Source organism: Hyla sarda, chromosome 3 (assembly GCF_029499605.1).
Source record: "Hyla sarda isolate aHylSar1 chromosome 3, aHylSar1.hap1, whole genome shotgun sequence".
NCBI lineage: Eukaryota > Metazoa > Chordata > Amphibia > Anura > Hylidae > Hyla > Hyla sarda.
In genome coordinates, this window is record NC_079191.1 from 317545327 (window position 1) to 317572773 (window position 27447).

The window sequence follows — 27447 nt, forward strand, 5'->3', positions numbered from 1 at the left end:
TTTTCCAGCAATTTAATAAAGTTACTATTGTTCTATTGAAATTCCAATCTGCGCATGTGTCAACTCCAAAAACGGATTAGAAAAACCGTGTGCAACCGTATTCTGAAATTCTGTGTACGGTTCTCATAGACAACAATGTTAAAAGAACCGCATACGGTTCGCATACCGTTTTCCAACCGGAGGCAAAAACGTGGTCGACAGCGTTTTTGCCCACGGTTGAAAAATCGGCAAAACCGTATCCGAGGCAAAACGGATGCAACCGTACATAACATTTAGAATACGGTTTACAATGCATTCTATATGCATATGGTTTTGGATGCGGTCGTATACGTTTTTTTGTGGAAAACCGTGTACGGTTACCGTATTTGAAAAACGTGGTGTGAACCCAGCCTTACCTTTCAGACGACTTGGAGGACTGGACCATTTGTTAGGATCTATTTCTCCCTGTGATCAGTCAACTCCAGCCGTGTTGATTAGCAGACAGATTTAATGCACATGTATCGATACAGGTGGATGTTCTCTTACATGCAGAGAAAAAGCTCCGCAGAAGAAAATCATACCCCAAAATAGATTACAGCCCTTTTATATGGCAATATTCTGAGTGTGAGCTGATTGGATAAGGAACCCCAGTGGCTCATGGTGTATAACTTTATTACCAATCACAGGGTCCCTTTTACACTTTCTTCCTTATCAGGGTGCGTTCACACAGAGTAATTCAAGAGGAATTTACTCAAGTAATTCCCCTTAAAGGAGATATCCAGTGGTGACTCAGTGGTGAGCAACTTATCCCCTATCCTAAGGATAGGGGATAAGTTGCAGATCGCGGGGGGTCCAACAGCTGGGGCCCCCTGCGATCTCCTGTACGGAGCCCCGACAGCCTGCGGGAAGGGGGCGTGTCGACCTCCGCACGAAGCGGCGGCCGACACGCCCCCTCAATACAACTCTATGGCAGAGCCGAAGCGCTGCCTTCGGCAATCTCCGGCTCTGCCATAGAGATGTATTGAGGGGGCGTGTCGGCCGGCACCTCGTGCGGGGGTCGACACCCGCTATCTGGGCCGAGAGCCGGGGCCCCGTACAGAGAGATCGCAGGGGGCCCCAGCGGTCGGACCCCCCGCGATCTCAAACTTATCCCCTATCCTTAGGATAGGGGATAAGTTTTTCACCACTGGACTATCCCTTTAAATTCTCCGCTCCAAATTAATTTGCATCTCCTCTGCCCATTGACTTTAATGTTTTTTCCGCTGTCCTGTTCACACTGCGGAAATTCTGCTAGGAGAATTCCGCCGCTGAATTGCGTTCCGCTTGAAGAATGAGCATGTTCATTCTTCAAACGGAATCCGCTAGCAGAAATCAATTGAAGTCAATGGTAAAAAAAAAATTCTGACCGACATCGTTTTCACGTGGAATTCGCACGCAATTTGGGCACAATTTGAGTGGAAATGGCTGAAAAACCCTTCACTTCTTTCTCCCCCATTTCCGCGCGCAAATCCGCGCAAATTGCGTGCAAATTTCCTGTGAATTTCGTACGAAAATAAAATTCTCTTTTCCGCCCGTATATTTTTTGGGGTGAATTACTCTTGATTTACTCCGTGTGAACGCACCTTCATAGAAAGAGCTTGTTATTCAACAAGAGCCTTATTATTTACCAAGGTCATTTGGCTAGTTTTCAAGCATCACTGGGCGCTGGCCAGAACAAGATAAGACTAGATAAAACCGGCCAACACCATCTATGCCGCTACAACTGTTCGGTCCTCCAGTCTTCTTCTTTCTTCTGTGTGCATGGATCGTCACACTGCGGTCAGCGTATCACCGGCCATGGCGGGACATCGCTGCAACCTGTGATAGGAGGACCGCAGTGTGACGATGCGAGCACACAGAAGAAGGGTACGTTCCCACACGGCGTTTTGCTGCGTATTTGGTGCTGCGTATTTTCCTACCCATTGACTTTAACAGCGAAAATAAAATACGCAGCAGCAAATACACAACAAATACGCCGTGTGGGAATGTACCCGAAGGAAGAAAATCGGACCGGAGGACCGAACAGTTGGCTGTCCGGGCATGCTGGGAATTGTAGTTTTGCAACATCTGGAGGTCCAAGGTTGGAGACCACTGGCCTAGACCAGCGGTCTTCAAACTGTGGTCCTCTAGATCAGTGGTCCCCAAACTGTGGCCCTCCAGATGTTGCAAAACTACAACTCCCAGCATGCCTGGACAGCCGTTGGCTGTCCAGGCATGCTGGGAATTGTAGTTTTGCAACATCTGGAGGGCCACAGTTTGGGAACCACTGCTCTAGATGTTGCAAAACTATAACTCCCAGCATGCCCGGACAGCCTTGTAGTTTTGCAACATCTGGAGGTCCGCAGGTTGGAGACCACTGATATAGGGTAACCACATACCCCAACCCGAAACCCTATACACTGCAGCCCCTAAGTGCATTTAGCACTAGATGGGCAAGAGCAGCACTTTTAGGAAAGCACGATGAGGAGAATGACTCTGCCATCGATTGCTCCTGTCTGCGAGTGATGTGAACAGCTGATCTCGCGTCACATAAAGTGATGACCGTCTTTCTGATGGGTCCGATGATCTGACAGAGCATCTCTATATCCAGAGACCAATCAAGCGCCAGCAACAAGCACGGTACGTACACAAAAAGGCGGGGTCTTGTGCCGCCAGCCAATCACGGCTCTCGTTACTTCCCATCACTGAGACGTCCACATCTATGGGCTGAGTCAGGTAGCTGGATGGTTGCGGTCCTGGCAGAGGGCGGGAGCGGGGAAGTGTTTAGCGGGGTTGCTATACAGCTGCTCGGTTTCCGGTGCACGCTGTTCCCTCCCTGCAGCCATAGTTACCAGGTATATCTACTTGGCAGTTTTGTGTTATTGTCTTCTTCCTATGCCCACCGCTTTATTGTATTTGTGACCGTGTCCTGTCCCTTAGGTGCCCGCGTAGCTGACGTGACCTGAAGATGGATGCTGAGCAGAGCATGGAGAGCGGACAGAGCCAGGTACGTGCCGCGCCGGTGTCTCTCCTGACCTCCCGTGTGTTTCCTGACCTGTCCTGACCGCTCTTTTATTTTACAGGTTGCGGAAAATCCACATTCTGAATTTGGTCTGACAGAAAATGTTGAGGTACCAGAGCTGAGTGCTGTCCTTGTGGCCGCTCTCCCGGCAACGCCTCGGCCTGTTGTGTGTGGTACTGCTGGGGGAACCTGGGGAGTAGCCATCATGTCTAATAGGAGTCTAGTCCCCCAGATGTAGAGCCGTGTATAGTAGTCTTTAGTGGTAGGGAATCTCCAGGTTTATGCTGATCTGTAACTAGGGAACAAGTGTCCCCCTGCTCTAGACCTGTGTATAGTGGGGTCTAACCTGGTTAGTAGGTTTACCCCCTGCTCTAGACCTGTGTATAGTGGGGTCTAACCTGGTTAGTAGGGTTACCCCCTGCTCTAGACCTGTGTATAGTGGGGTCTAACCTGGTAAGTAGGGTTACCCCCTGTTCTAGACCTGTGTATAGTGGGGTCTAACCTGGTAAGTAGGGTTACCCCCTGTTCTAGACCTGTGTATAGTGGGGTCTAACCTGGTTAGTAGGGTTACCCCCTGTTCTAGACCTGTGTATAGTGGGGTCTAACCTGGTTAGTAGGGTCACCCCCTGCTCTAGACCTGTGTATAGTGGGGTCTAACCTGGTTAGTAGGGTTACCCCCTGTTCTAGACCTGTGTATAGTGGGGTCTAACCTGGTTAGTAGGGTCACCCCCTGCTCTAGACCTGTGTATAGTGGGGTCTAACCTGGTTAGTAGGGTTACCCCCTGTTCTAGACCTGTGTATAGTGGGGTCTAACCTGGTTAGTAGGGTCACCCCCTGCTCTAGACCTGTGTATAGTGGGGTCTAACCTGGTTAGTAGGGTCACCCCCTGTTCTAGACCTGTGTATAGTGGGGTCTAACCTGGTTAGTAGGGTCACCCCCTGCTCTAGACCTGTGTATAGTGGGGTCTAACCTGGTTAGTAGGGTTACCCCCTGTTCTAGACCTGTGTATAGTGGGGTCTAACCTGGTTAGTAGGGTCACCCCCTGCTCTAGACCTGTGTATAGTGGGGTCTAACCTGGTTAGTAGGGTTACCCCCTGTTCTAGACCTGTGTATAGTGGGGTCTAACCTGGTTAGTAGGGTCACCCCCTGCTCTAGACCTGTGTATAGTGGGGTCTAACCTGGTTAGTAGGGTCACCCCCTGTTCTAGACCTGTGTATAGTGGGGTCTAACCTGGTTAGTAGGGTCACCCCCTGCTCTAGACCTGTGTATAGTGGGGTCTAACATGGTAAGTAGGGTCACCCCCTGCTCTAGACCTGTGTATAGTGGGGTCTAACCTGGTTAGTAGGGTCACCCCCTGCTCTAGACCTGTGTATAGTGGGGTCTAACCTGGTTAGTAGGGTCACCCCCTGCTCTAGACCTGTGTATAGTGGGGTCTAACCTGGTTAGTAGGGTTACTCCCTGCTCTAGACCTGTGTATAGTGGGGTCTAACCTGGTTAGTAGGGTCACCCCCTGCTCTAGACCTGTGTATAGTGGGGTCTAACCTGGTTAGTAGGGTCACCCCCTGCTCTAGACCTGTGTATAGTGGGGTCTAACCTGGTTAGTAGGGTCACCCCCTGTTCTAGACCTGTGTATAGTGGGGTCTAACCTGGTTAGTAGGGTCACCCCCTGTTCTAGACCTGTGTATAGTGGGGTCTAACCTGGTTAGTAGGGTTACCCCCTGTTCTAGACCTGTGTATAGTGGGGTCTAACCTGGTTAGTAGGGTCACCCCCTGCTCTAGACCTGTGTATAGTGGGGTCTAACCTGGTTAGTAGGGTTACCCCCTGTTCTAGACCTGTGTATAGTGGGGTCTAACCTGGCTAGTAGGGTCACCCCCTGCTCTAGACCTGTGTATAGTGGGGTCTAACCTGGTTAGTAGGGTTACCCCCTGTTCTAGACCTGTGTATAGTGGGGTCTAACCTGGTTAGTAGGGTCACCCCCTGCTCTAGACCTGTGTATAGTGGTGTCTAACATGGTAAGTAGGGTCACCCCCTGCTCTAGACCTGTGTATAGTGGGGTCTAACCTGGTTAGTAGGGTCACCCCCTGCTCTAGACCTGTGTATAGTGGGGTCTAACCTGGTTAGTAGGGTCACCCCCTGCTCTAGACCTGTGTATAGTGGGGTCTAACCTGGTTAGTAGGGTTACTCCCTGCTCTAGACCTGTGTATAGTGGGGTCTAACCTGGTTAGTAGGGTCACCCCCTGCTCTAGACCTGTGTATAGTGGGGTCTAACCTGGTTAGTAGGGGTCACCCCCTGCTCTAGACCTGTGTATAGTGGTGTCTAACCTGGTTAGTAGGGTTACCCCCTGTTCTAGACCTGTGTATAGTGGTGTCTACCTGGTTAGTAGGGTTACCCCCTGTTCTAGACCTGTGTATAGTGGTGTCTACCTGGTTAGTAGGGTCACCTCCTGCTCTAGACCTGTGTATAGTGGTGTCTAACCTGGTTAGTAGGGTCACCCCCTGCTCTAGACCTGTGTATAGTGGTGTCTAACCTGGTTAGTAGGGCCACCCCCCTGCTCTAGACCTGTGTATAGTGGTGTCTAACCTGGTTAGTAGGGTTACCCCCTGCTCTAGACCTGTGTATAGTGGTGTCTAACCTGGGTAGTAGGGTCACCCCCTGCTCTAGACCTGTGTATAGTGGGGTCTAACCTGGTTAGTATGGTCATGCCCTGCTCTAGACCTGTGTATAGTGAGGTCTAACCTGGTTAGTAGGGTCACCCCCCCCCCCTGCTCTAGACCTGTGTCTAACCTTGTTAGTAGGGTTACCCCCTGCTCTAGACCTGTGTTATTGTGGTGTCTAACCTGGTTAGTAGGGTCACCCCCTGCTCTAGACCTGTGTTATTGTGGTGTCTAACCTGGTTAGTAGGGTTACACCCTGTTCTAGACCTGTGTATAGTGGTGTCTAACCTGGTTAGTAGGGTTACCCCCTGCTCTAGACCTGTGTTTAACCTGGTTAGTAGGGTTACCCCCTGCTCTAGACCTGTGGTATAGTGGTGTCTAGCCTGGTTAGTAGGGTTACCCCCTGTTCTAGACCTGTGTATAGTGGGGTGTAACCTGGGTAGTATGGTCACGCCCTGCTCTAAACCTGTGTATAATGAGGTCTAACCTGGTTAGTAGGGTCACCCCCCCCCCCTGCTCTAGACCTCTGTCTAACCTGGTTAGTAGGGTTACCCCCTGCTCTAGACCTGTGTTATTGTGGTGTCTAACCTGGTTAGTAGGGTCACCTCCTTGTATAGTGGTGTCTAACCTGGTTAGTAGGGTCACCCACTGCTCTAGGCCTGTGTATAGGTATGCCTGTTCTGGGTAGTAGGGTTACCCCCTGTTCTAGGCCTGTGTATGGGTATGCCTGTTCTGGGTAGTAGGGTTACCCCCTACTCTAGGCCTGTGTATAGGTGTGCTTGTTCTGGGTAGTAGGATTACCCCCTACTCTAGGCCTGTGTATGGGTATGCCTGTTCTGCGTAGTAGGGTTACCCCCTGCTCTTGGCCTGTGTATGGGTATGCCTGTTCTGGGTAGTAGGGTTACCCCCTGCTCTAGGCCTGTGTATAGTGGGATCTAACCTGGTTAGTAGGTTTACATCTCTGCTGGACCTATGTCTAGCTATGACTGTCTTTGGTAGTAGGGGAACACCAAGGTTGCCCCCAGCTAGTCACTGCAGTCCGGACACTTTTTCGACTATATCTGGCTTTTGGCCAGAATGAAATCTGTGATCTGCTGTGGTTTTCAGTTCGGGTCAAAAGCCGGATACAGTCAGAAAATTACCTAACTTGACTGTACTTTTCACTTTGTGATCAAATGCACAACTTGGCTGTTCGGATCATTGGATTGAATGGGATACAACAGCAGGCAATTTTTACATTCTCCCACTTGATGCACCAAATGTGGTGTGAATGCACCCTAAGATTATCACATCCTGCAAGGGTCTGACTGAGACCTGCACCAATCCTTAGAATGAAAGGGCCAGCATGCAGAGGTCATAGTTTGCTCTCCAGAAATTGAGCTTTGGAGTGAAGGTATGTTATCTTTGTGTGCTGGGATGACCCCTTTAAAATCTAGCATGGCTTTAGTCAGTTTGGATACCTTTCAATCCCTATAAATCTAAGTGGTGGTGGACTAATTCACTGTATGGCCCTACCCTAAAGATGCTGTCCTGTGAAGAGAACCTGTTCTTAACTGAAGCATGCTTCTCTAAGCTCCAGGAATCAGATGTTGTCCCTATAGATAGATAGATAGATAGAGAGAGAGAGAGAGATATATATATATATATATATATTCTTTAGACTTTTTTTATTTAAGAATTTTTTTTTTTTTTACAGGTTATACTATGCTGCAATACATTTGTACTGCAGCACAGTATGACCCGATCAACTGCACACAGTACAACCTTTGCAATCCAGCCTGTGGCTGGATCTCGCAGGCTGACAGGAGGTCATAATCTGACCTCTTGCTGCCATAGCAACCAACTGCCACCCCCTGTCAGCGCCATAGATGCCGTGATCAGGATTGATCACGGCATCTACGAGGTTAATGCTGCCGGGACCGTGATTGACAGCCGGGTTCTGCTGCCGAACTCCTGCGCTGCCCACGGTAGTGCAGGAGATCGCTAGGACGTATGCATACGTGCCAGCGTGAATGTCTGGTGCTGGGACGTATGCATACGTACTATAGTGGGAAGAGGTTAATGAAACGTGAAAAATCCCTCCCTCAATAAAAATTTAAATTGTCCCTCTTTCCCATTTTACCCCCAAAAAGCGTGTAAAAAAACATATTACCGCGTGCGCAAATGTGTGAACTATCAAAATATAATGTTAATGATCCTGTATGGTGAACGGCGTAAACTTAAAAAAAGTCCAAAATGGCTGCTTTTTTTTGTCACATTTTATAAAAAAAACTAAAGTGATTTTTTTTAAAGTTTCATATATGCAAATATGGTATCGATAAAAAGTACAGATCACAGCACAAAAAAATTTGCCCCATACTGCCGCTTATACGGAAAAATGGAAGTTTATAGGTGGTCAAAATAGGGCGATTTTAAACACACAGATTTTTGTACAAAAACTTAAATATTTTTTTTAAAAGCAGTACAATAGAAATGTATGTAAAGATGGGTATCCGTTTGACCGTATTGACCGACAGAATAAAGAAAACATGTCGGGAGATTTATTAAAACCTGTCCAGAGGAAAAGTTGCTGAGTTGCCCATAGCAACCAATCAGATCATTTTAGTAAATTTTTAGAGGCCTTTTTCAAGAATTAAAGGGGTTATGCGCTGCCCTGCCTTTCGGAGCTCCGCTCGCAGCGTCCGGAAGTTCATTACTCCGAACGCTGTGTGCGGGCTTCCGTGTTCGCGCCCACCCCCTCAACCAAAGTCTATGGGAAGGGGGCATGACCGCTGACTTTCCATAGACTTTCGTTGAGGGGCGGGCGTGATGTCACGAGGGGGCAGCCGCAAACACGGATGCCCGCACACAGCGTTCAGAGTAACGAACTTCCGGACGCTGCGAGCGGAGCTCCGAAAGGCAGGGCAGCGCACAACCCCTTTAAAGAAGCAATCTAATTGGTTGCTATGGGCAACTCAGCAACTTTTCCTCTGGATCAGTTTTGATAAATCTCCCCCGTCATTTTTACCATAACCTGTACAGTGTGAAAATGAAACCCTCCAAAATTTGCTAAATTGTGGCTTTCATTTAAATTTCTTCTCAAAAAATTATTTTTGGGGTTCGCCGTACATTTTATGATAAAATGACTGTGATTACAAAGTACAATTGGTCACGTAAAAATCAAGCCGTCATATGGGTCTGGGGATGGAGTTATGGATTTTAGAAGGCAAAGAGGAAAAAAAACAAAATGCAAAAATAAAATTGGCCTGGTCCTTATGGTCAAAATGGGCTTGGTCCTTAAGGGGTTAATGTGCAGGGTTCTGCCTTCCGTGTTGAGCACTCTCTCTAAATCCCTTGCCTCCCTTTAATCCCTTAACGACCAAGGATGTAGCTTTACATCTTGGTGCTGCGGTACTTAGCGATGCTCGGATCATACGTGGCTGGTCCCGGCTGATGATCACACGGATGTCTGCCATTAACACCTAAGATTCCTTGATCAATACAGATCACGGCATCTTCGGCGATCAGATCATCCAAAACGGTGCACGGAGGTCCCCCCACCTGCCTCCGCCGCCTTCCACGGGTCTTCTGCTGTCGTCTGAGATCAACAGACCAGACCAGAGCAGAAGATGACCGATAACACTGATCAGTGCTATGCCCTATGCATAGCACTGAACTGTATTAGCGATCAAAGGATTGCTATGGGCACTATTTAAAAAAAATTTAATCCGCTCCCCAAATAAAAATGTAAATGTCCTATTTTATATTTCCCCCCCCCCCCCCATTTTAACCCCATAAAGTGTAAAAAATTAAATTAAAATAATTTTAAAAAATTTGTATCGCTGCGTGGGTAAATGGAAGAACTATTAAAATATAATGTTATGTATGGACATTTATCAACGGGTTTAGTCAGGTTTTCTTTACTATAATTGTCGCAAAATTGTCGCAACTGCGACTACATGATTTTTCGTGCGACATTTTGACTGGAAAGCGAGAAAAGCAAGTTTTCCTAAAATTTACTATGTAGTAATAATTTTAAAATGGACTATGGGTAGTCAGGTATTTATTAACTGCGACAGTCGCAACTGCGCAAAAAAAAGTCGCAACAGCGTTAAAAATTGACTAAATTTACTCCAGCTCAAACATGGAGCAGAAAAAGCTACTACCCTAGTAAAAAAGGAAAAATTGCTTACGTGAAAGAAAATTATCTACAGGCTGAAAGCAGTTGATAAATACGTCGCACATAAGCAAAAAAAAAGTAAGGAAAAAATTACTAAAAAAAAGAATACATAAGCAAACATTGATAAATGTCCCTCATTGATCCCATAAGGTGAACATAGAAAAAAAGCACAACATTGTATTCAAAAAAGGGTAAAAAAATTAATAAAAATTTTATACACAAATGTGGTATCAATAAAAAGTACAGATCATGGAGCAAAAAATGAGCCTTCATACTGCCGCTTATAAGGAAAAATTAGTTATAGATTGTCAAAATAGGATTGTTAACATACTAATTTGGTTAAAAAAAGTTTACGTTTTTTTTTTTTTTTTGCAACAATAGAAGTGTGTAATCATGGGTATCATTTTAATCGTATTGACCCACAGAATAATGAACATGTCTTTTTTATCGTAAATTGTACGGCATGAAAACGAAACCTTCCAAAATTTGCAAAATTGCGGTTTTCTTCTTAATTACCCCACACAAATAGTATTTTTTTTGGTTGCACCATACATTTTATGGTAAAATGAGTGATGTCGTTATGCAGGACAACTTCTCACGCAAAAAACAAGCCCTCATACTAGTCTGTGGATGAAAATATGAGTTACGATTTTTAGACAAGGAGGAAAAATTTACAATATCAATATTTGAAGCAAGGTCTCAGCCAATTACTAAGTTTTTTTTAATTACAATTACTGTCCTTGAGGTGTAGGCAGTTCCCTTCTTTTTCTCAATATTCTTACACACCTGGGTATAGGTGTATTTGCCTACTTTACCGCGGCCAGTATTTAATTGTGAGCTGCACCAATTTCTATTCTTACAATAATAAAATTGGCCTGGTCCTTAAGGGGTTAAACCACCACAGTAATATTATGAACTCTTGCAACTCATGTTGGTAACCATACAGAACCTTCTTTACTTGAGTTTGTGTTGGATTTGTATTTAAGGATGTAATTTATTAAAGAAAATGCTTTGCTTCTTATTTTTATGCTTCCATATTTTCTTTTTTGCAGGTAAGTAATTTTATAGTTATTATTCTTGATCTACATAATCTAATGGCCTAAACTGACAGCATCATATGGATCTATGATGTTGTCAATTCAGATCATTACTTTGGTTTTGTGCCAGGAGCTGAGGCTGTATTACACTGAGGTTTGTGGCTGACCAAGGGCTAAAGATGCCACCTGTCCTGCCAGTAGTGTCCCTGCAGTACAACCATATTGGTTGCCCTGACTATGCTGGTTGTGGCTAGACACATAAGGCCAGTCTCAAACACAGGTGTTTTACACTGCTTTTTATTTTATTTATTTTTTTTTTTTTTGTGTGTGCTGTAGATAGATGTTACTTTACACTAGAATTAGTCTGATCATAGTCTTGGCTTTTATAACCTTAACAATAAAAAACTGGTGTTTTTATCAAAATGCTTCTTTAGGGTGCGTTCCCACACGGCATATATGCAGCGTATTTCACACTGCGCAAAATTTACAGCAGCAGAGGGAAATACGCTGCGTATTCCTTGCTCACTATACACACAGGGCTGCCGCCGGAAAGCCTTATGTGTGTAGTGAGTTTTAGAGGCGGGGCCGTGTGCCAGCGTGACTGTGATGCCTGGCTCCGCCTCCAAAACTCACTGCACACATAGGGCTGCCGCAGGAAAGCCCGGTGTGTATAGTGAGCAAGGAATACGCAGCGTATTTCCCGCTGCTGCCGTAAATTTTGCGCAACGTGAAATACGCTGCGCATACACCGTGTGGGAACGCACCCTTAGTTAGGCGTATCAGTATTTGTTAGCCAATGCTAGGAGTAAGGCCAAAGCATGAGATGCAAATTTTTGCATTATATCTTTTGTGTGTTTATTCCACTACTGTGTTTGCCTTACGAAGGACAACCTAAATCCTGCCATGTGAATGAGGCCTAACAAGTAGTTTGTTGCCTGGTGTCGTAAATGTGTATCCTAGCTCTGTGTGTAGCACTCTGTTCTCTAGATTAAGAGAGGGGTGGTGGTTGGCTGGGTTCGGCACTTTATTAAAAAATAAATAAATAATCTAAATCTTTGTTTTTAATGGCTATGAACATTGATCAGTCTTAACACTGTAGTTACTAACCTATTCAATACATCTTAAATTTTTTTTTTTCAGTTTTTTTGTGGAACAGTTTTGTAGAAAAATATGTAATGCTTGAATTCTGCTTTCTTTTAGAGAATAGTAGAAAATGAGAAGGCAAGCACAGAAAAAGGTTCCAAGCAGAAAGTGGATTTACAGGCCCTGCCTACACGTGCATATCTTGATCAGACAGTGGTTCCAATACTTCTACAAGGCCTTTCTGTGCTAGCAAAGGAAAGGTAATACAAACTGAAATAAAAAAAAGTGCGCTTTTTTTTAACTTATAATATGATAATGTCATCCCCTCCCTTTTATCCATCCATACCTCTTCCTTTCATCCATTTTTTCTCAACTATACTATGCAAGTTTTCACATGTTGCAGAGACATATCAGTGTTGATCATTTTGGGACTTGTCCTGGCTATGTTTTAAGGTCAGTGCCAAGTGCGCTGATTGTTGGTGACTTCACCCAGCTATATCTGTCAGTGGGGGTCTCTAATGTGTGATCAAAATTCTTGACATGTCCCTGCCACATATCAAGTTTGTATAGGGTTGGTAACTCTTTTAGTTACCAAAACTTCAGAGAACCTATTACTTTTGAGGAATCCTTAAACCATAAGGGAATGGTCACACTACCTCATGGAAATTTCTCCATACTAAAATGAACCAGAATTGATGTGCATATTTTCCACTAAATTTAGCGCAGAAATTTAAAGGCCTATGGACTTAATGGAATTTTACTAAAATTGAAATCCACATTTGAAATTTTGGTCCAAAAATTCCACAGTGCGCACAGAGTAGGAGAAAACCCACTGAATTCGTGAGTTTGATTCAAGGCAGACATTCCGTGCAGATTCTGCCTTGATTTTCTCAATATCATGTTTTAGGTGTTAACCTCTACCCGCATAATCAGGTACACGTACGTGGCGATTAAAGGGGTACTCTGCCCCAAGACATCTTATCCCCTATCCAAAGGATAGGGGATAAGATGTCAGATCGCCGCGGTCCCGCTGCTGGGGAGCCCTGGGATCCCCACTGCGGCACCCCGCTCTCATTACAGCACAGAGCGAGTTCGCTCTGTGCGTAATGACGGGCGATACGGGGGACGGAGCAGCGTGACGTCATGGCTCCGCCCCTCATGACATCACGGCACTTCCCCTTAATGCAAGTCTATGGGAGGGGGCGTGACGACCGCCCCTCCCATAGACTTGTATTGAAAGGTGCGGGCCGTGACGTCACGAGGGGTGGAGCCGTGACGTAACGATGCTCCGGCCCCTGTACTGCCAGTCATTACGTGCAGAGCAAACTTGCTCTGTGCTGTAATGAGGTTGCGGTGCCGCAGCGGGGATCCCAGGGCTCCCCAGCAGCGGGACCACGGCAATCTGACATCTTATCCCTATCCTTTGGATAGGGGATAAGATGTCTAGGGGCGGAGTACCCCTTTAAGGCTGACTTGCAGAGTACATGAAGAGAATAAACTGGCGCTTTGACAGTTTATTGAGCTTGGCTGTGCTTCACAGCAGAGCATCCCTGAAGGTGGCCGGGAACCAGTCACAGCGGTCCCCGGCCTGCGATCGCTCCTATTGGGTCAGTCGGTACTGACAGACCAATAGAAGTGATATTTGCGGTGGTCTCCTCCTTCCCCCCCCCTCTCCTCCTTTTGCTTCAGACAGTGAAGCAATCGGAGGTTGTCAGGATCGGGGCTGCGCTCTGATCCTGAGTTAACCCTATATCACTTATGACTGCAGCGTCTATTATGGTTACAGAGGGGGAGAGCTCCCTCTGTTTCAGATCAGCACCGATCACCTGACAATAGCCTCTGTTGTCATGGCAACAGAAGTTGATCAGCCTTTACCTAAGGTATCAAGCAACAAGACAAAGCATTTTATGAGAATATCAAAAATATAAACTTTATTGAAAAACGACTTTAAAATGTTTTAAAAAAATACAACAAACATGTGTTATTGATACCAGGAAACAAGAGACTAAGCCAGCATGATGCTGGAACCAAAGATAAGAACTCAATATAGTAGCAGCAAGTTGCATAGTAGCCAGCCAGTCCACATAGTAGTCATGCATAAAGTGGTAGAAAAACATAGTATTATACAGAAGTAAATACCCAGTAGTTACAACAGCGATAAGTTGTGAGTCCTTACTGCCCGATGTTTTGCCAGAGAGGCTGGCTTCTTCCACGCCCCAGAAGAAGCCAGCCTCTCTAGCAAAACGTTGGGCACTAAGGACTCACGACTTACCGCTGTTGTAACCACTGGGTATTTACTTCTGTTTTTCTACCACTTTATTCATAATTACTATGTGCACTGGCACTGCTACTATGTAACTTGCTGCTACTATATTGAGTGAGTTCTTCTGTTTGGTTCCAGTATCATGCTGGGTTAGGCTAATTGGACATAATGTCACACCAAACTCCAAAAATGGTCTGGACAAAATTATTGGCACCCTTAACTTAATATTTGGTTGTACACCCTTTGAAAGAAACAACTAAAATCTGTCTCTTCGTATAACAATCAATAAGCTTCTTACACCTCTCAGCCGGAATGTTGGACCACTCTTCCTTTACAAACTGCTCCAGGTCTCCCTTATTGGAAGGACGCCTTTTCCCAACAGCAATTTTAAGATCTCTCCAGAGGTGTTCAATGCGATTTAGATCTTGCTCATTGCTGGCCACTTCAGAACTCTCCAACGCTTTTTTTTTTCCATCCATTTCTGGGTGCTTTTTGACGTATGTTTGGGGTCATTGTCCTGCTGGAAGACCCAAGATCTCGGATGCAAACCCAGCTTTGTGATGCTGGGCTGTACAGTGCGACCGAAAATCCATTGGTAATCCTCAGATTTCATGATGCCTTGCACACATTCAAGGCACCCAGTGCCAGAGGCAGCAAAACATCATTGAACCTCCACCATATTTCACTGTAGATACTGTTTTTTCTTTTCTTTGTAGGCCTCATTCTGTTTTCAGTAAACAGTAGAATGCTGTGCTTTACCAAAAAGCTCGATCTTGGTCTCATCGGTTTACAAGATGTCTTTCCAGAAGGATTTTGGCTTACTGAAGTTCATTTTGGCAAAATGTAGTCGTGATTTATGTCTGTGTCTGCAGTGGGGTCCTCCTGGCTCTCCTGCTATAGCATTTTATTTGATTTAAATGTCGACGGATAATTCGCGCTGACACTGATTCTCCCTGAGCCTGCAGGACAGCTTGAATATCTTTGGAACTTGTTTGGGGCTGCTTATCCACCATCCGGACTATCCTGCGTTGACACCTTTTCATACATTTTCTCTTCTGTCCACGCCCAGGGAGTTTAGCTATAGTGCCATGGGTTGCAAACTTCTTGATAATGTTGCGCACTGTGGACAAAGGCAAATCTAGATCTGAGATGGACTTGTAACCTTGAGATTCTCGATATTTTTCCACAATTTGGTTCTTGAGTCCTCACAGTTCTCCTCTTTCTGTTGTCCATGCTTAGTGTGACACACAATGCAAAAACTAAGTGAACTTCTCTCTATTATATCTGCTTTCAGGTGTGCTTTCTATATTACCCACACCTGTTACTTGCCCCAGGTGAGTTTAAAGGAGAATCACATGCTTGAAACAATCTTATTTATCCATAATTTTGAAAGGATGCCAATAATTTTGTCCAGACCATTTTTGGACTATGGTGTGACATTATGTCCAATTAGCTTTTTTCCCACCCTTTTTTGGTTTAGTTCCAATACACACAAAGGCAATAAACGTGTATAGCAAAACATGTGTTACTGCAATCCTTTTCTGTGAGAAATACTTAATTTTCTTAAATTTTCAGGGTGACAACATTTACGGCCATGACACTGTGTGTGTTTGTTTATGTATACACAATAGGGAATGACCGATATCGATTTATTTTTTATTTTTATTTTTTTATGGGCCGATACCGATAATCTGTCACCTTTCCGGAAGATAACTGCGGGGCAGAAGCTGTTGCAGATCGATGATTTAAAGCAGGCGCTTTAAATCAGTGAACTGCTGCGGCTTTTGTCGTTCTAGATACCGCCGCCCACTTCTCTCCCCCTGCCTGTCCTTGGGTCCTGAGTCTAACCACCACAGTTGCCCCATCGCCTCCCTCTGCCCACATACCGCCGCCACCCCATCGCCTCCCCCCATCCCCGGTGTTATAATTACCTGTTTCTGGGGTCCGCGATCCTTCAGGCTGTCTGCGTCCTGCGGTGTCGCTGTGTGCACTGATGGTGACGTCGCGTTGGTGACGTCACTAGTCATTGTGCAGTGCACAGCAACAGCCCAGGAGCCAGAAGGATCGCGGACCCCGGGAACAGGTAATTGTAACACTGGGGATGGGTGGAGGCGATGCGGCGGTATGTGGGCAGAGGATGGGGGGAGGCAATGGGGCAGCGGCGGCAGTATGTGGGCAGAGGATGGAGGGGGAGGCAATGGGGTAACGGCTGTGATGATCATCTCTGGCCGGGGGGCGGGGCATTATCGGCATATTGGCAAGGTAATTGCCGATACCGATAATGTCCAAATTCGTGATTATTGCCCAAACTGATAATCGGTCGATCCCTAATATATAATATAATAGTGTGTAAATTTGAAAAAGCTAATCGCACCACCTTCACAGGTAGCATTCCCTAAAATCAGCTTTAGCTCTAATTACGGAGTCTCACAAACTGATTGGGATTTTATCCCAAGCCAGAATTTTCCCCAGAAGGGAAGACGACCCATCTGCATACAGCTTTTTCAGGGTGCTTGTCCCTCGTCAGTACAGAGCAGGGTGTTCTGGCTTGGCTGGTTAGAGCCCTGCAGACTAGGAAAAGGGGATAAGTATTCTCCTTAGGGAGGAGCACCGCTTCCGGTGTATGGAGATTATTATACACCAAAAACACCCAAAAATAGTCCTTTAAAAAAATAAAATAAAGTTGTACCACAAAGAGTCCTCACACAACACACAATTGGATCGGTGAAAAAACTAAGTTATGCACCTCAGAATACGGCATCTTTTTTATGAACTTACTTTTTCTTCTTTTACAAAGTTTTTATGGTATAAATGTAATAAAATATAAAAAATTTATATTTGGTATCTCCAGAATTGTACCGACCTGCAGAGTAAAGTTAACATGTCATTTACAGTGGGGATCAAAAGTTTGGGTACCCCAGGTAAAAATTTGTATTAATGTGCATAAAGAAGCCAAGGAAAGATGGAAAAATTACAGATTAGACATTTTTATAATATGTCTACAAAAGTTAGATTTTATTTCCATATTTACACTTTCAAGAGAGTTAATATCTTGTACTGCCCCCTTTTTGCAAGTATCTCAGCTTGTAAACGCTTTTTGTAGTCAGCCAAGAGGCTTTCAATTCTTGTTTGAGGTATCTTTGCCCATTCTTCCTTACAAAAGTCTTCCAGTTCTTTGAGATTTCTGGGCTGTCTGTCATGCACTGCTCTTTTAAGGTCTATCCATAGATTTTCAATTATGCTGGGGTCAGGAGATTGTGAAGGCCATGGCAAAACCTTCAGTTTATGCCTCTTGATGTAATCCCCTGTGGAGTTCGAGGTGTGTTTAGGATCATTATCCATTTGTAGAAGCCATCCTCTCTTTAACTTCAGCTTTTTCACAAATGGCATCAAGTTAGCATCCAAAATTTGCTGAACTATTATTGAATCCATTTTTCCTTCTACTCGTGAGATGTTCCCTGTTCCACTGGCTGCAAAACAACCCCAAAGCATGATTGTTCCACCCCCATGCTTAACAGTTGGACAGAGGTTCTTTTCATTAAATTCTGTTCCCCTTCTTCTCCAAACGTACCTTCAATTTTAACCTAATCGGTCCACATAACTTGTTTCCAAAATGCATCAGGCTTTTCCCTGTCGTCCCTCAGCAGCACAAACTGGGTTTCCTGCCCCTTCGTGAGCCAATAGGACACAGGAATGTTTTAATGGGGGGGGGGGGGGGGAAAAAGTAGTAAGACACAAAGTGCTTATATAATGTCCGTCCGCCTACAGGACAGGGAGTTTTTTCCTGTCCTATGAGCCGGACATGTTGCCTCTGTTCCGCTCACTACGCTTTTTTTTTTTTTTTTTTCTAGAAGTCTCTTCTTTCGTCGGTTAGACCAGACTAACCTGTATGTATAGATTTTCTCTGATGCGCTGCGCCATTTTCCCGGTGGAGTGCGCGACGTCTCTTCCGGTGACGTCACTGGAAGTCCCTCCGGTTCCCGAGCGTGGACGGGGCTATATTCTTCTATTTTTTGTGTTATTTCATACAAAGCCTATACTTATTCATTTTTTGATCTCTTGATCTTAGAGAATCATTGTTCTGTAGGTCCTCATGGTGTCTTTCCTCTGCTTCCTTTCTCATTTTTTTTTCTTCTTGCTAAATTTTTTTGTGTTTTCTCCATTAGACATTCTCAGTGGATTCTGGGGGCTCTAGTGATTACAGGGACTCTAGAGGAAAGTCCACTCATAAAAGGAAACACATTGAGTGTTCTGTGTGCAAGGTCCCTCTCCCTGATGGATTTGAGTTCTCTACCTGCAGTACATGCCGTCCCCCGGTTACCCCCAAACCAGGAGCCATCCATGCAGGACATGTATGTTTGGGTGAAGGACCTGGTAGCGTCCTCCATTAAGGAGCTGAAGGATTCGCTTGCCATAGCCCCCCCCCCTCCAGCCAAAACTCCTAGAAGGGGTGAAGCTCCCACCTTAGTCCACTCTGAAGAGGAGTTCAGAGTAGTGGATGAAGAAAATTCTTCCTCCTCGGAGGATATTGAAGTCCAGGGCAAAGAAAGTTTTCCCATTGAAAAAATTCCCAAATTTATTAGAGCCGTGCAGACGGAAAATCTGCCAGAAGGTCAGGAGGAAACCCCTTCAACCTCCAAAGGTGCTAGAACCTTTTCTGTAGATGACTCTCTATTATGGATCTAATCAAGAATGAATGGATTAATCCAGAGAAAGCGCCTGTGTTGAATAGGCGTTTCAAGGCACTTTTTCCACTAGATCAAGCAAAATGCAAGTCTTGGATATCCCCTCCCAAGGTGGACTTCGCTATTGCGAAGCTATCAAAGAGGACCATCATTCCATCCAAAGATGGCTCTAACCTATCTGATCCTATGGATCGCAGGACTGAGGTGACGTTGAGACGTTCCTATACCACTGCCACTAGCAGGACTACAGTAGCTTGTGTGCTTTCTGAAGTTAATAAAGCTATGAAATCTTGGCTCTCTAAGATCCAGGATGACATAGACTCAGGCGTCAGTAGAGAGGATATCCTAAAATCCTTTAAATACATTAACCTGGGCATGGATTACTTCAGTGATGCCAATAACCAACAGGTTAAACTGGCTGCACGTAACATGTCCCTATCCTGTGCCACCAGTAGAGCGCTTTGGATAAACCACTGGCCTTGCGACACCTCGTCCAAGTATAGCCTATGTGATCTGGAATGCGGATCCGGACAAACTCTTCGGTCTAGAACTGGACACGATTATGGAGGAACTATCCAACAGGAAGGGGAAAAACCTTCCTGTCCCTTACCGGCCCTTTCGAGGGAAATACAGTCAGTCTAGACGTGATCTCCCTCTCTCCCGAAAGGAAGGACAGAATATCCAAGCGCTATCAGTTCCTGCGAGTTCCTCGCAGTGTTTCTCTGAGGACTCTTATGAGATTCCTGGGTCTCCTATCCTCCTCAGCAGAGGCAATAGCTTGGGCCCTCTGGCACATGAGACCTCTTCAGTCCCAGATTGTGAAGAGCTGGGACAGGAAGATTTCCTCCCTGAATACCTGCATCAGACTCCCCCTTACAGTACGCAAATCCCTCAGTTGGTGGGAAACGCCTCAGGACAGAATGTCCCTCCTAGAACCAAGGTGTTAGATTCTTACAACAGATGCCTCAGGATCAGGATGGGGAGCTCCTCTTCTGGGAAGAAAGGTAGCCGGAAAGTGGAGTTCAGAAGAACTCCCCCTATCATCCAATGTCAAAGAATTAAGAGCACTATATTATGTCCTGCTGCATTTTTATCCCCTTCTCAAAGGAGAGGCGGTCAAGGTAAGAACGGACAACATGGCGGCTGTATACTTTCTAAACAAACAGGGAGGAACAAGATCCACTGTGCTACTTCAAGAAGTAGCGAAGATCTTCAGGTGGGCAGAAGCCAGTGTTCCCAGGTTGTCAGCTGTTCATATAAGGGGCATAGAGAATATAATAGCAGATCGCCTCAGCAGAGATCTTACGGTACCAGGGGAATGGACTCTCAACCAGAAAGTATTCCGCCAGATTGTGGATCCATGGGGATTCCCAGACATAGACTTAATGACAACAAGAAGAAAACGCCATGTGAAGAAATTCTGCTCCCTATATCCTTCAGACAACCCCTGCTGGACAGATGCAATGACAATTCCCTGGAACTTCAGCCTGGCTTACATCTTCCCACCAACTTCCAGGGTATTGATAAAGATCAGACAGGATCAAGCCTCGGTGATAGCGATCATTCCCTTTTGGCCCAAGAGATCCTGGTTCTCCCAGCTCATCCAGATATATATTTTGGAAGCTTCCCCTCAGCAGGATCTACTGTCTCAAGGTACACAGCTTTGCCACAACCTCAGAACCTTCAATCTGACAGCATGGAGGTTGATAGGTCCTTATTGAAAGCCAGAGGGTTTTTGGACCGTATTCTGAGCACACTATCTCACTCTAGGAGTGAGTCTACTAACAAAGCCTATGCCAGAATAAGGGGGATCTTCCACAAGTGGTGCCTTGGTAAGAATATTAATCCTACAATCCTTCTATTCCAGCCATACTAGAGTTTCTCCAGGACGGCTTTGACAAAGGACTTTCTCCAAACTCCATCAAAGTTCAGCTAGCAGCTTTATCAGCTTCTCTACACAAACGATTCACGCAGGATCCAGTTGTCAAATCTTTCATCAAGGCTATAACCCGCTTAAGCCCTAGAACTATTGCTCCAGTGGCCCCCTGGGATCTTTCGCTGGTTCTCCAATAATTGTGTACCGACCCCTTCGACCCCCTTGAGGAAGTGGAACTGAGGTTCCTCACTAAAGATATCTCTATTATTAGCTGTCACTACGGCTTAACGTGTGAGTGAACTTCAGGCTCTGGCTGCTATCGAGCCATACACAACCTTCTTGCCTGGGAAGGTCCTTATGAGATTCCTTCCATCATTCCTACCAAAAGTTGCGTCTTTTGTAAACATTAATCAAGTGATTTCTCTTCCTCAGTTTTCTCTGGAGCCTGATTCGTCACACGAAAACCTAACAACCCTAGATCTGGTAAGATGCCTTAAGATCTATATTGAAAGAACTAAGACTTTTCGCACAGTAGAGAACCTTCTTGTTCTATTCCATGGGTCAAAAAAGGGGTCTAAGGCTTCTAAACCATCGATTTCTCGATGGATTTGTGATTGCATTCACTTATGCTACACTTCCAAGAGGTTAACAGCTCCACAGTTTACCAAGGCCCACTCTACTAGATCAGTTTCTACTTCTTGGGCAGAACGAGGTTCTGTTCCCTTAGAGCAGATCTGCCAGTCCGCAACATGGAGCACTCCTATTTCGTTTCTTTAAACATTATAGAGTAACATCATTCCTCTCTAGCGATACATTGTTTGCTAGATCTGTACTTAGTTCTGTAAGGCATGAGAGCCCTCCCTAGGGGTTATACTTGCTGAATCCTCATTTGTGCTGCTGAGGGACGACAGGGAAGACTAAATTTTGTTGTTAATTTGTTTTCCCTTAGTCTCCTCAGCAGCACAAGCATCCCTCCCTTTTTATTTTTTCTTTCTCTACTTTATAATTTACTCACTGTCCTGTAAGCCTTACTGCTTTTTTCATTAAAAAATTCCTGTGTCTTATTGGCTCACGAAGGGGCAGGAAACCCCATTTGTGCTGCTTTGGAGACTAAGGGAAAACAAATTAACAACAAAATGTAGTCGTCTATATGTTCATTTGCAAAGTTCAAATGCTGTTTTTTGTGGTGAGGATGTAGAAGAGGTTTTCTTCTGATGACTCTTCCATGAAGACCATATTTGTACAAGTATAGAGATTATAGAGATCTTGCTTTAACTTCCACTGTTCCTGATGACTGCCATTTCTTAATTACATTCCGAACAGAGGATATTGACATCTGAAAACGTTTTGCTATCTTCTTATAGCTCTCTCCAGCTTTGTGAGCATCAACTATTTTCAGTTTCAGATTTCTAGACAACTGCTTAGAAGAACCCATGGTGCTGATTGTTGGGGCAAGGTCAGATGAGTGTGGGCATTTAAAACCTTTTGAGATTGTCATCACCTGGTCTTCCCAGATGATGGTTGAGAACAATCCATGACACTTGAAGGTCTCAGCTTTGCAAAGGGGGCAGTGCATGCTATAAATTCGGTAGGGTGCCCAAACTTTTGCAGATGCCATTTTTTTGTGTTCTGTTATTTTGAAAGTGTAAATGATGGAAATAAAATCTAACTTTTGTTGACATATTATAAGAATGTCTAATCTGTAATTTGATGCCTTTTGGAGATTTTTCCATCTTTCCTTGGCTTCTTTATGCACATTAATGCAAACTTTTACCTGGGGTGCCCAAACATTTGATCCTTACTGTATACCACTTGACCTAAAAAAGTTAATAAACAACCCCAGAATAGATTTTTATTCATACCACCTCATAAAAAGTAAAATAAACTGACGCTTTCATTGGTACATGTGAGACTGATAACTTGTCAACATATTTTTGCACCCCAAGACTTCTGCAACTTTATATGATACCAACAAAATATCTTAAACTAAAAGGAGGCCCTAAAAATCCACACAGCATGCCTTTTGTCTGAGGCTTGTGTGTGAGACACATAGCACACAAAGGCCACACATGGGATATTTCTAAATACGTCAGATTTCGGGTCATTCTGACTACTTGAAGGGGTGCAGTTTTTAAAAGGGGGTGATTTATGGGGGTATCTAACATGCAGGCCCCTCAATTCCACTTCAGAACTGAACTGGTCCCTGAAAAATCAGATTTAGAAACTTTCTTAAAAATCTGGAAAATTGCTGCTAAACTAACATTCTAAAAAAGGGAATGGGAACATAAAGAAGATGTGAATTACTAAATTTGTTGCGGTATGACAATTTGTCGTACAAGCAGAAAATGTAAAAGCTAGAAAAAATGCTAACTTCATTTTTCTGCAAAATTTGAGTTTTTCACAAACTGCTTAATATATATAAATCAAAATTTACCACTAATCTTAAATGGTACCTCTCATCAAAAAAACTTTTGATATATATTATAGATTAATGTATGCAGAATAACTTTACAATTGCATGTTATTAAAAAATATGCTTCTTTCTATTTAATTTTCCACTTTGAAGAAATGACCACTAGGGGTCTCCCTACCAGTCCTGGCAGCAAGCATTTCAGACTCATGCTGGAGTCCTAAACACTACGAGCTGCCAGTCTGCTTTGTTCACAAAGGAGAACGCTCAGAGCTGCCAGCCTGCTTTGTCCACAGCCTGTTTGGCTGTGAACAAAGCAGGCTGGCAGCTCTGAGTGTTTAGGACTCCAGCATGAGTCAGAAATGCTTGCTGACAGGACTGATCGGGAAAAATACAATAGAAAGAAGCATATTTTTCATTAACATGCTATTGGAAAGTTATTCAACATCATTAATATAAAATATATCAAAAGTTTATTTGATGAGAGGTACCCTTTAAGTACAATCTGTCATGATAAAACTCTCCGAATCACTTTCATAAGTAAAAGCGTTCGAAAGTTACTACTAAATAAGGGGACTCAAGTCAGATTTTAAAAATTTGCCTTGGTCATTAAAGGGGTACTCTGCCCTCTAGACATCTTATCCACTATCCAAAGGATAGTGGGATAAGATGTCTGATTGCGGTGGGGCCGCCATGATAACCTCTTCCCCGCCCCCCCCCCCCTCACACCCCCTCCCATAGAATTGTATTGAGGGGGCTGTGCGGGGCATTACTTCACAAGGGGGCGGGGCATGATGTCACGATGCCCCGTCCCCTGCACCGCCCCCTTCATCAGCCTCGGAGAAATCTTGGCACTGGGCTGCTGCAGGGGTCCCCATCAGCGGATAGGGGATAAGTTGTCTAGGGGCAGAGTGCCCTTTTAACCCCTTAACGACCAAGGACGTATATTTATGTCCTTGGCCGGCTCCATCGATATAATGCGGGGTCACATTGTGACCCAGTGTCATATTGGGTCGGTCCCCGCATGTATCTGAAGCCGGGGCTAATAGACCCTTTAGACGCGGCGTTAAACGCCGTAGAACGCCGTGACTAAAACTAAAGCTTCCCGGCTGCTCAGTGGGGCTGATCGGGAACACCGCAGTGAAAATGCGGTGTCCCGGTCAGCTAGGACGCGAGCGGAGGTCCTTTTACCTTCCTCCGGCACGTCCCTTTGGCGATTTGATTGATCCAAGCCTGAGGTGCAGGCTTGAGCAATCCACCGCCGATAACACTGATCATTACAGTGATCAGTGTAAAAGATCAGTGTGTGCAGTGTTATAGCCCCCTATGGGAGCTATAACACTGTAAAAAAAAATAATAAACATTTTTTTTTTTTTTATAATTTTGTGATTTAACCCTTTCCCTAATAAGTCCAAATCACCCCTCTTCGCCCATAAAAAAAAAAAATTTAATTAAAAACAAATGGTATCGCTGCGTGCGTAACTATCCGAACTATAAAAATATGTAATTAATTAAACTGCACGGTCAATGGCGTACGTGCAAAAAAAACATGTTGGTTACTTTTTTATATCATGAAAAATGAATAAAAAGCGATCAAAATGTCCGATCAATGAAAAAATGGTAACGCTAAAAACTTATGATCACAGCGCAAAAAAATGAGCCCTCATACCGCCCCATACGCAGTAAAATAAAAAAGTTACAGGGGTCAGAATGTGACCATTTTAAACGTATAACTTTTCCTGCATGTAGTTATGATTTTTTACAGAAGTGCGACCTAATCAAACCTATATAAGTTGGGTATCCTTTTAACCGTATGGACCTACAGAAGAAAGATGAGGTGACATTTTTACTGAAAAATGTACTGCGTAGAAACGGAAGCCCCCAAAAGTTACAAAATGGTGTTTTTTTTTTTTCTTCAATTTTGTCTCACACTTACTTTTTTTTTCTTTTTTTCTGTTTCGCCATAGATTTTTGGGTAAAATTACTGATGTCACTGCAAAGTAGAATTGGTGATGCAAAAAAATAAGCCGCCATTTGGATTTTTAGGTGCAAAATTGAAAGGGTTATGATTTTTAAAAGGTGAGGAGGAAAAAACGGGGGGGGGGGGGGGGTTTAAGGTCAAAACAGGCTAAGGAGTAAAGGGGTTAAGTTCATGCGTACAGAATCTGCTGCTGATTTTGTTACCCACTGACTTAAACAGGTAGCAAAATCAGCTACAGAAAATGTGCAACAGATCCTGAATGTGTCAAACGGGCAGATTTCCTTGCGAGTTAGCAGTGTGTTTGCCGCTGCAAGTTTGAATAGCCGCAGGCTCTCTAGGGCACATTTCTCACTGGAATTTCCGTTGCTTAAAATCCGCTGCAGACTGCATTGAGGTCTGGGTTTTGCGGCGGAAATTCGGCTGCAGAAAATCTACCGTGGAGAGCCCGTCCCCATTCAAACTAATGGTGGGGGAAACACTCGCAATAAAATCTGCTCATGTGAACAAGCCCTAAAGGGGATTTGCAGGACAGATTTTTTTTTTTCTCCTGCGATGTTACAGCTAAGCTCATGTTCAGTCATGCCCTGTACGTTTACCTGGTTCACTTCCTCTTCCTGCCTCTTCTGCTACTATACCCAAAATGCCTAAAGACCAGGCTGTATTCTCAGTGATGATCCAGTACTGCGCTCTCCCTGCACTAGATTCCTCCCAGTACACTTCCCATCACCTCTGCCTTGTTACCTTCACACACCCTCTTTCTTAATTTCATCGGTACAATCACACACAGCAGGCTAATAAAAGAAACTTTCTACATACTACCATGTGTCATAATCCCTTGTATTCACATCTATATATCCTATATAAAAAATGGCTAAAGCTTATTTCCTTGATCCTCCCTCTGTAGGCCTCCAAATCCAATAGAATTCCTAGCAGCTTACTTGTTAAAAAATAAGACTCAGTTTGAAGAACGAAGCTAATGGACAATACTGGAAAAGAATGGAACAGGTGACCAAAAAAGAGTTCTTTTTAAAAACATCATGAATTCAAAGTAGAGAACATTCAATCAAGAATTCGACTTTGAATGAGACCCATAGCGGACTCATTTTATTTAACTCTTGACCTTGTATGTCTCTTGCAAACTTATGACCCGTTTGTTATAAGTGACCTTTAGAGAAATAAAAGCTTTTTAAAGTAGACAATACTTTACATCTATTTAATGAAATGTTTACTTGCACAATAGATTATGCAAACAAATCTGTAAATTGAACCATGCTTATGGCTTAAAGAATGTATATTGTGGACCAGTGCAAGGCTAAGGGGTATCCTCATCTTATGTAATGTTACAGCCTAGAATTATTGGTAGGCTGTTCTTAAGAGTAAAAAGGCTGCAGCACTGAGGTAGTGCCACTTCCCCTTCAGTCATTCCCTGCATATATCTGTCCTCCTGGCTTCTTGCTCTGCAGGGTACTGCAAGTGTTACTACAATCAGTGGGTGTACTAGATGTCAGCCTCCACATATTTGAACCCCTTAAGGACACAGGGCGTACAGGTACGCCCTGATGTCATGGTACTTGAGGACTCAGGGCATACCTGTACACCCATGGGAATTCCATTCCCTGACACTCGCAGGACCAGGATGCCTGCTAAAAATCATTCAGCAGGCACCCCGTGCAAACCCCTGGCGGGGGTCCTGAGACCCCACAGGTGTCTGACAGACTTTTGAAAAAGTGGTCCGTGAAAATGAAAAATTTAATTTTTATTATTTGTACAGCCCACTGTTCCAAACACCAGTAGGGTGTAAATGCTCACTGCACCCCTTATTACATTTTGTGAGGGGTGTAGTTTCCACGTGTGTGTGGGGGGGGGGGGGGGGGTTCCTTTGTTCTTGCACCATGGGGCTTTGTAAACTCACATGGCCCCCGACTTCCATTCCAAACAAATTCTCTCTCGACAAGTTTAACCCCTTAACGACGCATGACTTATATTTACGTCCTGCGCCGACTCCGCGATATCAACGGCCGGGACCCACGGCTAATACCACACATCGCCGATCGCAGCGATGTGCGGTATTAACCCTTTAGAAGCGGCAGTCAAAGCTGACCGCCGCTTCTAAAGTGAAAGTGACCCGGCTGCTCAGTCGGGCTGTTCGGGACCGCCGCGGTGAAATCGCGGCATCCTGAACAGCTGACAGGACACCGGAAGGGCCCTTACCTGCTTCCTCGGTGTCCGATCGGCGACCGACTGCTCCGTGCCTAAGATCCAGGCAGGAGCAGTCAAG

The 27447-nt window shown here is 44.6% G+C and overlaps 1 protein-coding gene across 4 annotated transcripts; it reads left to right on the top strand.

Moving 5' to 3' along the window:
• Positions 1 to 2582: 2582 nt before the first annotated feature.
• On the top strand, positions 2583 to 26368 carry DPY30 (dpy-30 histone methyltransferase complex regulatory subunit). 4 transcript variants are annotated; one of them, XM_056567145.1, is made up of 5 exons: positions 2583 to 2637; positions 2938 to 3004; positions 3081 to 3128; positions 12072 to 12214; positions 26074 to 26368. In XM_056567145.1, exons 2-5 carry the CDS (start codon positions 2966 to 2968, stop codon positions 26144 to 26146), a joined length of 303 nt encoding a protein of 100 aa, XP_056423120.1. In that variant the 5' UTR covers positions 2583 to 2637; positions 2938 to 2965; the 3' UTR covers positions 26147 to 26368. The 4 variants fall into 4 exon arrangements, with proteins under 4 accessions (XP_056423120.1, XP_056423123.1, XP_056423122.1 ...); XM_056567144.1 differs by lacking the exon at positions 2583 to 2637 and adding an exon at positions 2697 to 2852; XM_056567148.1 differs by lacking the exon at positions 3081 to 3128 and having other exon boundaries at positions 2618 to 2637.
• The last annotated feature ends 1079 nt before the right edge of the window (positions 26369 to 27447 follow it).